We start from the raw sequence: 17,329 nt of genomic DNA, 5'->3' as shown, positions 1-17,329 counted from the left end.
TTTTGAAGCAGCAAATTTTTTTTCAACACTAATAATAATAATAACAACAATAACAACAATAATAATAATAATAATAATAATAATAATAATAATAATAAACGTTTCTTGAGCAGCTAATCATCATATTACAATGATTTCTGAAGGATCATGTGACTTTGAAAAAAATCTTAGAAATACATCCAACGTCAAGCTTCATTCAATGAGAAAACTCTTATTTTAATATTTCCTAATTTCACAGTTTTTACTGTGAGCAGAAGAAGCTTTTTTTTTTTTTACAAACATTAACAAATCTTACTGATCTTAAACCGCAAGAGTATATGACGTAGTTTCTGTCCATAACATAAAAAGGTAATAGTATCCACATCACACTTTCCTCAGTAGCTCTAAAGCATTCATTTTAATCTTGATATCATTGACTGCTTTTACTGTCTGACTGCTGAAGTGTTTGTTCCTTTGCTTTCAGCTGTGATGTTTGCGAGTTTAAGGCAGGCTCAGGCTTGCGTGGACAAATAAAACAGACCTAATGTTGGAGCTTTTAACACTTTCCCTTTGAAAGCGGGAGAGTCAATTAAAGCAGAGCAGAAGAGGTGATGATTTAGGAGGCTCATTAGATTTTGCGGTTGCGCATTCGCACATGAAAACAGTCATTTACAGAGCACTGTGCAGATGCTTGGTGACATATGTATCTCATGTGTTGTTCTGCTTTGTTATAAATTCTATAATAAAAATCCCCTTAAATGCTCTTAACTGTGATTGGTAGGTTTAGTAAATTCTGTCTGTTTATGTCATTGCAAGTGATGACGCCAAATGCAGGTTAGAACAGTGTTAATGACGATACAATGAACGAGACGTGACCCTCATATAGTTTTGAATGGGGACAAATGTAATGATCGATATAGACGCTCTAGTAAAAGAAGACCCGCCTTTTAGTAAAGGAGCCAATCATTGATCACTAAACACTGATTATTCTTTAGGGGGAGTGGCTCGGTCTGGATGTGTGTGTTTATGACAAGTTTCTGCAGCTTCATTGATATAAAGGGCCCTATCATACACCCGGCGCAGTGTGGCGCAAGGCGTGGCGCAGTAGTCTTTTGGTAGTTTCCGCTTGGCGCAAGAGTTGTTTTGAGGCGTTGCGCTACGCTGTTTAAATAGCAAATGCATTAGCGCTCATTTTAGCGCCCATAGGCGTTCTGGTCTAAAAAGGGAGGTGTTCTGAGGCGGACCGCTGGCGCGTTGCTATTTTAAGAATCTATAAAAGATTTTTCATTAGACCAAAACTAACCCGGTCTAAACTCCAGCGCAGAGTTGTGCCTCGCTTACACACTGCTTAATACACACAAGAGAGCAATTGGCAAATATTTTTACATATGAAAAAATGTAAATATTAAGGATATATATAGTATATAATAAGAATAGATATAGAATATAAATATAAAGGATTAAAATATTACAAAACATATTATTTTCTAGCCTACATAAATATGAAAAATCACTGCTTTTATGTCTTCTTCATCTCGGGAGGCTTTTTCAGTTCATTCATAACAATTTGCTTTTGTATAATGTTATTATTATTAGCAGTATTATTTAATATATCCATATTTATATTTGTTTTATTAAAAACAAGCTTAGATTTGCCCACCTGTCAGGTTTTAGACCATATGGGGCACAGCATGTGTTTTAGGATATAACTCATGTTTTTGAGCACATTTATTATTATTATTATTCATTTATTCATTTGCTGGAAATTAGAACTGAATTTAGAAATAGTTTTGAAACGAATCTTTGCGCTTAACAAACAAAAGTATTTATTTTTAGACTAATTGATGTCTGTGCGTAAAGGTTTTCTTATCCAAGAGCGAAAGTGAAAGTGATCCATTATATCTCATTCTCACGCAGTAGATGCTCTGTTTAACTGTTTTCTGTTAAAAAACTGTTAACTGTTTGCTTTTGAAATGCTCATTTTTTCCACTTAGACTTACTTAGCGTCCTGTAAATGGCGAATGCGCTCTTGGCGCGACGCAGCTGACTCTTAAAGGGAATGGGAGATGAGACTCTAATTGGTTTATTCTCAAAACACCTATAACTCATTAAGAAAATAAACTTAACACTTTTAGAACATGCGCCGCAGCGTAAGGCAGATTTCCCGTCATTAAATTAGCAAAAACGCGTCCTGACACGCCCTGAAAGCGTTTGCGCCCTGCGTTTTGCGCTCTGCGTATGGACCGTCAAAATAGAGCCCGAAGCCTTTGGGGGCAGCAAAAACAATAGATTTTCAGTCAGTTCTTGCCTCACAAGGGGCGCCACGGTGGCTCAATGGTTCGCAGTGGTGGCTTAGTAGTTGCCTTACAGCAAGAAGGTTGCTGGTTCGAGTCCTGGCTAGGCCATTTGGCGTTTCTGTGGAGTTTGCATGTTCTTCCTGTGTTGGTGTAGGTTTCCTCCGGGTGCTCCGGTTTCCCCCACAGTCCAAAAACATGCGCTATAGGTGAGTTGAGTAAACTAAATTGCCCGTAGTGTATGTGTGAATGGGTGTGTATGGGTGTTTCTATAAACTGGGAATAGTGCCGGAATAGTTGGTGGTTCATTTTGCTGTGGCGACCTCTGAAATAGAGACTAAGCTGAAGGAAAATTAATGAATGACTTGCCTCACAGACTTGAGAAATATATCTACATGAAGTAAATCTTTACTTTTAAACAAAACCAAACTACACTTGAACACAAGTGTTCTCTGGTTTTGTAATCTGTATGAAACAAATGTCTTTCTAATAGGAATTCCCACCTCCGCCATTCAAACACAAACCACATGACGGTAACCATTTGATTGGCAACAAACTTGTAAACAAAGGAGTCGCTGTCATTTTGCACATTCAGATGTCATTTTTCACTTCAGAAGTTCTGCGCGAATGGACACAACATTATTCAGAGAATGATTCTGTGCAATATGCAAGTTATTGATTCTTACGGTAGTTTCGTAGTTTGATTAAAAGTATATCATCTGATCTTGTACTCGAGTAACAGCCCTAAAGGAGATAAATTGTGATCATGTTCCCTTTGGGGGCGCATGCGAAAATTCATTGAAATAGAATTCATTGAATTGCATTGAATACGCTATTCATTCAATTGGTTACCGTCATGTGATTTGTGTTAATGGCGGAGACGGGAGTACATTTAAAATAATGAGATCAAATGAGACATACCAGCTCGATCTGACAATGAATTGTAACTATTTTACGTATTGTCACGAAAAGTGGCGGATTCATGTGAATTCACACAATTTAATTTGTATGAAAACGTATGATTTTTGAAAGATGTTCACCCAAACCTCACCCCTAACCCCACCCCTCAACTCTCATCTCTCAACTGAAACACGAATAGAGGGTGGGGCATAGTCTAGCTCCTCCTCTTTAAAAAAACAGCCAGTAGCATTTTGTTTTATTACCCTTCTGCCAGTAAGAGTGATTTAGCTCAAGTGCATCAAATGAAAAGCAAATGAGAAGCATTTTGAAGGGGGCGGGGCATGTCAGATACTAGAGAGCATTTGATTGGTCAGAAGATTTAATGATAAACTATAAAAACCATTGGTCCATTTAGGCCAGGGGTGTCCACACTCAGTCCTGGAGAGTTTAGCTCCAACCTCTATCAAACGCACCTGAAGCAGCTAATTGAGCTCTTACTAGATATACTAGAAACTTCCTGGCAGGTGTGTTGAAGCACGCTGGATCTAAAATCAGCAGGACACCGGCCCTCCAGGACAGAGTTTTACATGTTTATATCAGTTTTATTTCTTCTAAACGTGAATTTTGTCATTGTTTTTGTGCGCACTTGCTTATAGATATCCTAAAAACAAACAATTCTGACACTAACATCTAAAAAACTTTTAATTTATTTTAATTTTGATGAGATCTTTAAGAAGTTTTAAATTTGACCTGGTAAATCCTGCAGAAACCCTAATAAACTGTACATTTCTTTAAAAAAATATATAAATCTATTTAATTTTGGAAAAAGAAAAGGGAGACCCCCCCCTAACATTTGTAATATGCTGTATTGGTGGTACGTCATCAAAACAGCAGAAGTGTTCTCTCTCAGCCAGCAGCTGATCAGCCGCTGATTCATTGACAGCGGTGTGAACGTCACTCACTCCAGCAGTGTGTGGTTTTTGGACGTGAACTGCGAATACTTTACCCAGGCTTTTCCCAGAAGGCTCTGCTCATCCTTCACAGTGACTTTAACATCCACGCTGACACATATCATGTTCTCCAGTGTCTCCCGCCCCAAATCTGCGGTCAATCCCACCTCGCTCTAATCTCTCTCTAAAGCCCTCCATGTGTTCTATTACTTACATTTTTCTCTGTCTTACTCAAACTCACCAATTTTTCCCTCCTCCCGCTCATTCATGGACAGGTTCAGACGAAAGCCCTGTTCTTCTCATGTTACTGTCTAACTCTTGACTTTTTAATTCCTTACTCCAAAGACTGAGACTGGTGTATGCTGGTTAGTATTGCTTTAGTTTCTGTATTGTATATCTGGTGGACATGAGATCAAGATGTTCAACCAACATGGTCATTTTGGCTCTTTCGAGATCTGGAATATGTTGTTTTTTCACATGATGTCATTGATGACACGCAAAATTCAGGAGGAGGGCAGAAAGTGATTCTATACCAAGGAATCACTATCAGAAAATGTTTCCTTTTTATGTTGTTTATAATTGTTTAAATTGGCAAAAATTAGAAATGAACAGCTTTTATAGACTTCCAAAAGTTTTTGCTCATAGAGGGGAGAAAGTTCAAGAAACTAGCCGAAAAATGGAAGAAATAGTGGCAACATTTATTTTAATACATGTATACAAACCTTTTTTGAACGTGATAATTCATTTGGAAGCACTAATAAAGATTATATACAGTCCTAGCTATGTTTATTATACGTTAATGTGTTATGTAAAATCAGATGCAAACACCAACACACTTATACAAAATCCAGGAGAGCAACTTACCCTGCCATGCAATCTTGCTTCAATAAAATCTCCGTCTTGTTTTGCTATAATCCAAATATTTACTTGCGTTTTGGCTGAATAAACAACCGAAACGTGAACATCGAAATGCGGAACAGTGGTGAATGTTTGTTTATGGTAAATTCATCGGCCGAACAAAAAGTAAATGCTACAATTGCGAGCAAAAATAGAAACTATATGGTTATATTGTGGAGAATTGTTTAACCATCCACTTAAAAGATAAATAAAAATAATGTAGACTATTGTAGACTTTTTGCGTATGAGGATGTCTGGATTATATAACGTAATCCATGCTAATTTAGAGGGTTGGGCGATATTTATTGGTATCTGCATTTATTGACTGAACACCACTCTCAATATCGATATTTCAACAGTTAACACTTAGCTGATGATTGATAATAAGGCTAGTTTGGCGTGCTGTCCCGGGAGAGAGCCCTGAGCTTATAAGATCCTCGAGCCCTGGGCTCCCTCCCGTTGCAAGGCAAGAGGGGAGTTTGAGCTCAGCTAGATCTCGATGACTCCCCCTCTTGCTTATTGTAGCTAAGTGTCAGATATGGATGTTGAAGGTGTATTCAGTGTTTAGCTCAAATATTTTGGATTAATTGTTTAGAGTGCTTGTTTTTGAACTGTGGGAGGAAACCGGAGGACCCAAGGAAAACCCACGCGACCACGGGGAGAACTAGCAAACTCCGCACAGAAATGCCGTCTGGCAACAGCGCTAATCGCTGGCCACCGTGACGCCCGTTTGAGAGGAGGGAAAGTAGAACTGGGTGGGGGTGGGTCTTCGAGACGAAGGTATTGAGATGAGAAAAGTCTGGTTATTTATAGTGAGTTAAGGATGGTCATATAGGATAATCAGTTATTAGCTAAAGTCGGAACAGCTGTGAACAATCATAAGCAAGTGATCCTCTCGAAATTTGTTTAGAAATAAACTTCATGAAGCGCTATAGTTATATTAAAATGTGGCCCTGGAAGCAATGCTGATAAGCTGGGTGTAAGTTTAGGGTGTCATTTCCAGTTGAAACACGTGACTTGCACAACCCGCATATGGAAGCGACGCACACGTGACAATTTCACATTTTCCAGCCACACCTAGTTGAAAACATCTAAAGTTTTCCACACTGCGATTCATATAAGTAGAACTACCCAATCTGCTTCACACTTTGTATGGAATATACACATTTCAGTAATAACGGTAAACTGATTACCTCAGACAAACACAGCGCACCCAAACACTGCAACGCTTTTTTACTTTTCTCCATAAACTTGTGTCGGAGCGGCTGCAATGATTTGTCAGTTTGTCATCCTTTGAGAAAATGGTTGATGGTCACCTAGTTACGAGAGATGGCAGTGAAGCATGAGCGCAAAGTCCATTGTAAATGGTCAAGGAATCCACTCGCACACGCTTGTCACTTCAGGTCAGAAAAACAACACATGCGAAAATGAGTGCCGTGGCTAGCAGCAGTGAGGAGATTGTAAATAAAAAAGGATGTAAGGATGTCGCCAGAGTGGCTTTTTGGTTTCTTTTCTTGTGCATCCCAGCCACTAGCACCCCATCTGAAAGATTTTTTGCGTAGTTCACAGTTTGTAATGTTGCGATATGTATTTGAATAATGATGGCTGGTTCCTTTACTTGAAATCTTAGGTTTGAAAATCATAATTTGTGTTGTTTACAGTTTGAGGTTTACAGTATCATTATTATTACACCTTAAACTTTGCTTTTATTGTTCAGTGTTTCCGCTTTACCTTTGCAGACACTTTGTAACATTTTGTTTATCAAGCTTAAGAGTCTCTTTACCACTTATGTTTATTTTATTATGAAGAGATTAGATATTTTGTTTAAATTTTTATGTTTTTGACTATTAAATCTATTTGCCTTCAGCGGCCATATAGTTATCAGCTGATAAACGATATTTTTTAAAGTTATGGATATCTATCCATTATCAAAATTAGGCTGATATCTTAATTATGCCTTAACGCCGTGTTAAAACTATAATGTATTAGTCAATGACTGTAAAAAATATGGACGACGCGACAGCCCTTTTTCCCATTGAACGCCTTGAGGGCAAAACGCCTGCTTGACGGGCACAAACTGTCGCAAAAGACTGCTGAAATTGGAGCCTTGACATGCGCATAAGGACTGTCTGATGGAGCCAGAGGAGGAGCCGCGAAAATTAGCGGAGTCGAGCTTCCAACCAAACGCTTTATGTAAAATCAACTACGCCCCCCGAACTTCTCAGCATGCGTTTGCTGTCATATCAACACAAATGGATGTAATAACGTTAACAAATATGAGGGTTTTATATATTTAATCGCGCCAGCTCCAGGCCGCAGCGCACATATCCTATTCGCGGCGTCGCGGGCTGATTCCGGCTTGCATGCGGCAGCGCCGGCTCGCTCGGCCGCCGCATCTGGCTCGATTGACTCGGGCTGAAATCGGGCAGTGAGTCCAGGCATCCGGAGTAGGTCAAGCAGAGGTAGTCAGTCTGAGCTCTGAGGGGTAAAAGTCTCCGGCAGGCTAGAATCTAGCTGGAACTGGCTCGAGTGTATTTTGCTATCTGGGTGGTTAGGCGAGTATCAGCAAACTAATAAAGCCCGAAAAAAGCCCTGACCTTAGTGAGTAAACAGTGTTCCACCAGGATCATGTATGTCAGAATTTATAGTTTACTGCTGAACTCAATTTGTCATGGTAAAATAACACAGAAATCGAATAATAACGCTTCAGTCTCCTGCTGAAGCTCAGACGCGCTGCTTTGAGAAACTGTCAATCACAGCTGTCAATCACGATGACACGCCCAGCATTAAATTACTGCTAGAAACAAACTGTTTACAAAAATGAAGATCTGCACCTATTTCAGCACAATAACCAGTGCCTTAATCCACCAGAACCATCTTTCGGGACATTTTATTGCAAGTGTAATACATTTTTTTATTTGGGCTCAAGTCTCCTTCATTAACACGGAGGAGGCGGGCTTTATGACTTGTACTGCAGCCAGCCCCCAGGGGGCGATCTAACGGCCGAGACCTTCACTCAAACGCAGGCTTGCGGCACACTTGGTATTAGTGTAGACAGGGCCATAAATGTTTCCTATTGGACAATTTGTTTATTACTATAGTTGTGTTGTAACACAGCAACCATATAGAGCATTTAAATGGCAGTTTTATTCAAGTAATTATTTATCTATATGCTTCAAAACACTATAGTATTTATAGTATTTATAGTATTTACTTTGTTTGTTGATTGTTTAATGTAATAGCTTACAGTATTTACAGGCTCAATGGGAGGCAATTATATTTTTGGATCTGTAGAAAACTGTACATACTAAACTTTTATTTTGGATGTTCCTAATCAGGATTTGTTGTTTAACAGTGCTTAACAAATATAATAGTGACCCCAAACTGAACCAGTAGAGCTAATGATGCTGAGTTTATTGCAAACATCCCTATAGTTGAGCTTTGCAGTCTTTCTCAAACACTTCTCACCCAGTGTTTTCTCCAACGTAAGAGTGCTCGTCACCAGCCACCTTCTCAATGCCTTTCCCCTCACTTTACCTCAACACTTTCCTCTGATCTTCCCTCCTCCTGACATCATTCTCCATGACATCACACTCACTGAGCTTAACCACCATGTTTTGTTAATGGCTGTTTTAACCACTTCATCTCACTAAAATACCCGCGGTTCAGACCCCCAGAGAGCCATCATCCTCATCTCACAGTGAAGCCGTGTGTCTGGTAATGCCGCAGGGTTCGAGTCGGGGGAATCCCCACTGGCAGACAACTGATGAGAGCGCTTTAAATAAACATCCTTTACACTCAGTAAACTCCTGAAAGACTGAAGACCACCTACCAGATGCTCCATTATTCGCTCTCAAGGCTGGAATATGAGCTTCAATGCCTCTAATCATTGCATTACTGCTTCCTCTGAAGTATAATGCATGCAATTACTTTTATATTCATGGAAATACAACTCAAAGGAACGCATTTTAGCAACCGTTCATACATGTTTTGTTTGGTCTTGCTTTTATGGCCACCAATGTTTTGTTAAAAATGTTGGTGTAACACACGTAGATATCGTAAAAATAAATAGTAAATATAGAAACAAATCTGTAAAAATGAGAGGAAAAATACATTATTATTATTGTACAATAATATAGTATTATAAAAATAATTAAATTATTGTAATACATTTTAATAAACAAAAATATATAGTCTTATAATATTTAAAATATTTAATATTTATTATATTATAAAAAATATTAATATATATATATATATATATATATATATATATATATATATATATATATATATATATATATATATATATATATATATATATATTAGATGATTACATTAGAATTGTTTAATATAACAATATAATTATATTATATTAATTTAAAGTATTTTTATTTACTATTTTAGTAGATTTTTTTGTGTCTTAAAATATATTAGTAAAATATATTATTTAGTTTATTATATTAAATGAAAAACACTTTACAATGTTAACTACATTACTTCACATTTACTAACAATGAACATTACTTCTGCAGTATTTTTAGGCTTGGCGGGTACCATCTTGGTTTTGATACCATCAAACTTCCTCCCTATTTTACTTTGGTATACGGTATTAAGGCTCGTACACACCGGGACGATTTTTGTTTACGTTTATCGTCAGCGATTTTTCGAGACGTTTTTTCCGGATTTAAACCCAAGCGATTTTCACTGGCGTCGAGCAGAAGAGTATGCAAAATGGGGTAAGCAATGGGGTAAGCAAAATAATTTTACGTCAAAAGAAAAAACAAGATTATTTTGCTTACCCCATTGGCAGATTATTTTGCTTGTTTAAAGAAAAAAACTCACTTAATATTGGTATATTATTTCTCAAAACAGGACAATATGTTTTGCTTGTCTAGAAAATGCTTCTTGATATAAGAAAGTTTAGATATTTAGACTAGAAACAAGACAAAAAATCTAAGCAAGAAAAGCATTTTTTGCAGTGTACCTCCTCTCACTTCTAAATTGGTCGAACCCTGAAATATTGCAAAACGGCAGAAGTTGTGTTTTTTTTCGAGACCAGGTCGCTTGGTGCATGACTCGCCATCTCTCCCCACCTCTCTCTTTCTCCTCCACGCTGTTCTATGATGACAACCACGCATATGCATTTTTCAGCATTAAATACATTATATTTATTATTTAATCCTTGTTTCCTATATAAGTGCAATGTTTTTTTATGACTTTATAGTGGTATTGAAACTGATACCATTATTATTTTCAGATCCTGTGGTAAACTATATTACTGTATTACCGCCCAAGCCTTAGTATTTTATAATTAAAATCATTAATTAAGTTTAATAGTAAAGATAATAATAATAATGTTAATAACTATTATATTACAAATGAAAACACTTATGCATTAACTTTCTTTAGCCAGTGAGTGTTAACAAATGTATAGCAGGATAGTGCACCTTCTCATACTTCAGCTTCTACATCAGTTCCTGAAAGCAAAGAAGGTCAAGGTGCTCCAGGTTTGGCCAGCACAGTCCCCAGAAATGAACATTATTGAGCATGTGTGGGGTAAGATGGAGGAGGCATTGAAGATGAATCTTGATAAACTCTGGGAGTCCTGCAAGACAGAGTCATTGCAGAGATGTATGGATGCAGTCCTCCAAGCTCATGGGAGTCATACACAATATTCATTCTTTTTCCAGTGCAGCATGACTTTATATTCTATACTGTACATTATTTCTGTTAAGTGACAAGACTTTTGTCTGAGCATAGTCAGACCTTACTGTCCTAATTAAATCATTATAAATCAAGACATGATCATATTTTATTATGGTAAAATAAGCGTAATCTAGAGGCCTCTACCTTTCATATAAACCACTTCTGATACCAAATGATCAACTAGAAGTCAAGTTATTATTTGCTGTTCCTAAAACTTGGATAGAAAACAAGACTTTCATCAGGTAGTTTTGAATATAATAAAAAAAAAAAAGCATCATATTAAATTTAGTAAATATTATAATAATAGTTATAAAAGCAATTTTTGGATATATCCATGAAACATCCTAAAAATTCATCAGTAACTCTAAAAAAATAAGTTGTACACACTGTTCGTGTCCCATACATGAATTGTTTCTCAAATCAGGTACCCTTTGGTGTCAAGCGTATTTACATGTTCACCGTGCAAACATGACATTGACAACACAACAGCAGAGAACAAACACTGCGTGCCGTGAGCAGCAGTAACTAGAGAGGTGTATTGTGGGTAGGATGTCAGGGGTCATGTATAGTGGCTGACACAGCGGTAGCAGCACAAACACAAAGAATGCAAGTGCATTATCAGGGTCATAAACTCGTAACACTTACGACGCTCTTTGCTTTCATGCACAAACACACATGGACACATATTTCTTGTTTAAAGAGCAAAGTATGAGCATTCGTGGTTAGACTGTTGTCTTCTATTAAACGTGTTTCTGTGAAATCTGTGACTTGACTTGAAAGCTATTATAGATGACTCCATTATAAATTACTGTTAAAGGTGCCTATTAAAGAAGATCAAATAATAAGAGTTTACATAGAAATGGCCATATAGTGAGCCTCAAACACCATTGTTTCCTTGTTCCCATGTAAATTCCACGAGTGTGGAAAACAAGTCTATCAGAACACAAAGCAGACTGTTGTGTGACTCACGGGGCACGCCCTCAAGATTTCATATGCTTAAGGTCACTTTCTACATCATCCAGACCTGACGAGCGGCTGTGTCATCAAGAGATCATCAGCCAAAACACAGACTGATGCAGGCCACATTTTCTGATAATTTCCTCCCTTATTTATACAGTAAGTTTATCAAAATTTATATTAAACTTTCTATGTATGTGGGACTCTTATTTTAAAAACGAGAGACGCAGCAAAGTCAAAGCAATTTTCAGTTTGTTTTCTTTGTTTTACTAAACAACGACTTCAGCTCAGGAGCTACTCAATGTCCTATCCTGCCTTTATGTTCAGTTGAGATTATGTAAAACATCGAATAAAACATGCACATTCCAAAGCACTTCACTGGACCTGTAAACTGAATGCTGGTTGTCTTTGAATTTCCAGAGACTGAATGAGAGATTAATCTAATGTCTCTTTCTCTTTTTTCCACAGTGACATATTTGATGCCATGTTCCCGGTCACACACATCGCTGGTGAAACAGTCATTCAACAAGGTACAGTATGAAAAACAAAAGTAAATTTTCCTTTACACTTGAGGTAAATGAGAATTAAAGGGTTAGTTCACCTAAAAATGAAAACTCTGTTTTTAATTCCTCGTCCTCACGTCATTACAATACTCCAAGACCTACATTCATCTTCAGAACACAAATGGAGATATTTTAGATGTCAATGGTCTTGAAATGGGGCGACGCAGTGGCACAATTGGTAGTGCTGTCGCCTCACAGCAAGAAGGTCGCTGGTTCGAGTCTCGGCTGGGTCAGTTGGCGTTTCTGTGTGGAGTGTGCATGTTCTCCCTGCGTTCGCGTGAGTTCCTTCAGGGGCTCCGGTTTCCCTCACAGTCCAAAGACAAGCGGTACAGGTGAATTGGGTAGGCTAAATTGTCCGTTGTGTATGAGTGGGATTGAGTGTGTATGGTTCTTTCCTAGAGATGGGTTGCAGCTGGAAGGGCATCCGCTGCGTAAAACATGTGCTGGATAAGTTGGCGGTTCATTCTGCTGTGGCGACCCTGGATTAATAAAAGGACTAAGCTGGAAAGCAAATGAATAAATGGTCTTGAAATGGTCCAGAAAAGGAACCAAAATCATTGTTAAAACATGTGTAACTTCAGTGGTTTAACTGTAATCACACAAAGCCCCTAGAACACACTTGTTCACCATAATAACAGTATAAGCAACTTTGTTCACCTTTGAATACTTTTTAGGCCATAGTTTTTTTTTGCATTCGCATTGCCATTAGAGTGAGCAGCATGACACATAAACATCATATTGCCTGTAGTAAATGTCTATGCAAATCTAAGTTGTTACACTTTTGTTTTTGTTTTGTTTTTTTGGTGCACAAATTTGTTCTTGGAGCTTCTTTTGATTATAGTTGAACCACATGAAATGTTTAAGAATTGTCAATGAAGAAAAAAGTAAAGAAAAATGCAGTTTAAAAAGATATATTCTTAAATGCCACTTTTGCATTCTTGCATAAAATTTGATTTTAATTTAATGTATTAATTTTGAACAAAAAGAAATCATACACTTAAAAACAAATCTTTTAACAAACTGCATTTCATCATGGTCGAAATGGAGCGGGATGAAGTGTAAGCTTAATATTTCCCCACCTCATTACCACAGACATCATTTGTCCATTACTTCAGCTTATTTCTTCTTTTACTTATCTCTTCATTGTACATGAGACATATTTCATCCTTTTGGCATATTTTACATATTATATGGTTCATTCACCATTTGTACATTTCCTTTTATAACTTATACCCAAAACATATGTAGTATTGCCAACAGCCATTAACTTAAATATCATCGTACCTTTCTCATTTAGTTATCTTTTACAATCATCCCTATTCGTCAACATATTCCTTTAATAATACATTTTTTAATACATTTTTTATCACTGCATGTAGAAATGTTATATTATTTATATAACTTTTTAAAGTTGTCCGTGTTATTAACCTCCTTAGATTTTGTTCTTCTCTCAGATTACAGTATATCCCCCTTGTCTCATTCATTCCTTCATTCATTTTCCTTCAGCTTAGTCTCTTATTAATCAGGGGTTGCCACAGCAGAATGAACCACCAAATTATCCAGGATGTGTTTTACGCAGTGGATGCCCTTCCAGCTGCAACCCAGTACTGGGAAACATCTTTACACTCTTGCATTCACACACTCATGCACTACAGTCAATTTAGCTTTTTCAATTGACCTATAGCACGTGTCTTTGTGGGGGAACTGGAGCACCTGGAGGAATCCCACTCAAACATGGGGAGAACAAGCAAACTTTCCCCTTGTCTTTCTTCAAAAAATTAATTAGTAAAGTAATTGTAAAATAAATGATTAATCAAATGAATTGTTCATTTATTTAAAATAACAAACAAATTGACCTCAAACTGAACCAGTAGTTTGGTAATGTTGAATTCAGCAAATGGTTTTGCGGTTGTAAGAAACAATATTTATGCTACGTGAGCTTTTTTAACTGAAGCTAATAATCATAATGAAAGCATATATAAAAAACAATTAAACAAAAAATATATAATAATTTTAGGATATTGAAAGATACCAAAATCAAAACATTGACTAACTTAAGGAGAATAGTTTTACCACCATCTACTGTAAGTTAGTTTGATACACTTTTGTTGTTGTTAACATCTTAAAGGGACAGTTCAGCAAAAAAAAAAAAAAAACATTCTGCCGTCATTTACTCATCATTGACTTGACAACCTTTAAAACACACACACACACAAGCACACTCCTACACACTTGCACACACAAATATGATTTTGCACATTCCTAGAACTAGGGCAATCTGCCCATGTCAGATAAATGCATTGAAAGTCTTTGTTGAAGAATTGCATTTCACAGAAAGTATGTAAGACGTGCTCATGCTTCACTCTTCTCTATTGCTTTATGAAGTCCATATGAAATCAAAAAGAGCTCATTGTTTAACTGTAGAAAAAACTCATCACCTTTTTTACGTAACTAAAACAATCTGCACTGCATTTGTGCGCTCCGTATCTGTGCCTTGTTGTAACTTCTCACTTGCTTTTTCATCGCTCAACATAAAGTTGCCTCATCCCAGATGCTTCTGCTCAAAGTGTCTTTACACAGACCTGATTGTGGAGAGAACAGATCAGTCCGTCTCGGAAGACATCTGATCAGAAATGTTGGAGTTTATGTTGAGATGGTTGCGTCAGGGTAGATGTTGTCTGATGGGACATAAGTGGTACGCAGGTACAACAAAAATAATTGATGTGCTGTTAATCAATATTTTGATTTGATTTTGGTGGTTTATCAAAAAAACAAAAAAAGTATATCTTAGATAAAACAATTATTGCAGCATATCCTGCTTCTTTCTAGCAGTCCAGATTTGTTTCTTTGCAAAGCCCAATTTTACATGGAAACCAGTAAAATTGTGTAACGAGACATGAAGTACTGGACGTGCTTGATATATTGAAGTGTACAGGTATGTGCCAGCAAATTAGAATATCAAGGGAAAGTCTATTTATTTTAATAATTTGTTTCAAAAAGTGAAACGTCTGTGTTATATTAGTTCACTACACACAAAGTGAAATATTTCAAGCCTTCATTTGATTTAGTTTAAATAATTATGGATTAAAGATACCCCCCCCCCCTCAAATCTAGTATTTCAATACATTAGAATATTTGATGTGACCAGTAAAAAAAGATCTTAAACACATTTAAAGTGTGTTAATGTACTGTATTGTGTCCTCAGTACTTTGTAAGACCTCCTTTTGCTCTAGTTACAGTATCAAGGCGGTGTGGCATGAAGGAAATCAGCCTTTGATATAGCTGAGTTGTTATGGTAGCCCAAGTTGCCTTCAGCTCGTCTGCATTTTGGGGTTTTTGGACTATAGCCCATAGATTTTCAATGGGTTTTAAAAGGCATTGAATCCCCCTGGTCTCAGCAGGGTGTTTTTACATCTAGTTTGAAAATAAAAAGTCAGGAAAGTGGGTGTGTCCAGCTCCGTTTAGGTGGGAGTGTCGGGGGTGGGAAAGAGGTAAGGTTTTGCATAAAAATGTGAGTTTCCGTTTGGGTACGCGCTGATTTTCACAAAGGCAAAACAAACACATACGCGTGGGAGAAAGACAGTAACTATGTTTACATGGACATCAGTAATCAAATTATTTGCCAAATTATTAATTTGTGGACTTTATCTGCAGTTTGGCACTTTCACTTTCATTCATGATCTTTTCATACATACGCCCCATGACAAACGAGATATTGAATGTGAGGAACTAGTGTGTATTTTTGATAAAATGTTTGATACTGCATGGCGAATGGGAGAAAAAAAAAACCTTCGCATTTTTTGGTAACTTAGATGCACTCTGTACGTAGCGTCAGAAAGATATGTGTGTATTGACTATCCAGTCACAAAATTCGGCAAAAATTTCACACGACGGTAATAGTTTGATTGCGGTGTTTACATGTTTACACTCGGAGAGCAGGATTTACAGCATTTACACCAACTGGAACCGCATCTTTTTTAGAGGAAGACAAGCGGCACATCCGGATTTCACCATTTCCAGATGCGAAAAGCTCTCAGGTAAAAAATGTTCCTTACAATCTTAATTCTGTCGCGTGTTAGCAGTGCACTGTGTTCTACACATGAGTCCAGCTGCGCTCTCGTAGCGGGAAATGAAAACAAAACCTTTGTTGCAGCACATTTATAAACACAGTACTGACGACCTGTGTCTCCAAACAATTCTTCTTCTTCCATTTGTTTTGGCAACACAACGTGGCGTCTTTCTGCCTTCTGAACACTGTAACAGGTAAGAACAGTCTTCAAAGCTATAATGCATATTAATGAAATTGCACCTTATACACAATAGAGCGCGCTGATTGATTTGAAGTCTTTGGTTGGAAAAACAATTTTCCAAACAATTTTCACTTTTTTGTGAAATATATGTGTCCTAATAGTGTTTATAGCAGCGTGGGACACATATATGACTGTCAACATCCCAAAACATATGTTTTGGTGTTTCCTGACCCTTTAAGAGGGGGTGATTTCAGTGAGTTTCCTGGCCAATTAAGAACAGCGATACCATGGTTCTTAAACCAGGTACTGGTAGCTTTGGCACTGCGTGCAGCTCCCAAGTCCTGCTGGAAAATAAAATCATCATCTCCAAAAAGCTTTTCAGCAGCAGGGAGCATAAAGTGCTCTAAATGTCCTGGTATAGAGCTGCGCTGACTGTGGACTTGATAAAAGACAATGGACCCACACCAGCATATGACATGGTTCTCCAAACCATCGCTGACTGTGGAAACTTCACGCTGGACTTTAAGCAAGTAGACTTTTATCTCTTTCCGCTCTTCCTCCAGACTCTAGGATCATGATTTCCAAATGAAATACAAAATTTGCATTCATCTGAAAAGAGGGGGACCACTACGCACCACTGCACTTTTCTCTTTAGCCCAGCTCAGATGCCTCTAACATTGTTTTTAGTTGAGAAGTGGCTTGACACATGGAATTCTACAGCTGTAGCCCATGTCGTGTAGACATCTGTATGTGGGGGTTCTTGATGCTCTGACACCAGCCTCAGTCGCCCTAGGTTGACACTCCTCTCAAGGCTGCGGCCATACTTGTGC

The 17,329-nt window shown here is 37.5% G+C and overlaps 1 protein-coding gene across 6 annotated transcripts in view; it reads left to right on the top strand.

Moving 5' to 3' along the window:
- prkar1b (protein kinase, cAMP-dependent, regulatory, type I, beta) overlaps window positions 1-17,329 on the top strand; it is a 145,049-nt gene that overhangs the window by 56,185 nt on the left and 71,535 nt on the right. For all 6 annotated transcript variants that reach the window (XR_015480050.1, XR_015480049.1, XR_015480051.1 and 3 more), the window contains 1 exon segment: window positions 12,155-12,216. Coding sequence is in view for 3 of the 6 variants with exons in the window: in XM_087243345.1 (XP_087099471.1) it covers window positions 12,155-12,216 (62 nt within the window). In the remaining 3 variants the exon portion in view is untranslated.

This window comes from Danio rerio, chromosome 3 (assembly GCF_052040795.2).
Source record: "Danio rerio strain M-AB ecotype USA chromosome 3, GRCz13ab, whole genome shotgun sequence".
In the NCBI taxonomy this organism is placed as follows: Eukaryota; Metazoa; Chordata; class Actinopteri; order Cypriniformes; family Danionidae; genus Danio; species Danio rerio.
Note: the sequence above shows the minus strand (reverse complement) of the source record. Positions and strands in the feature narration are given on the sequence as shown.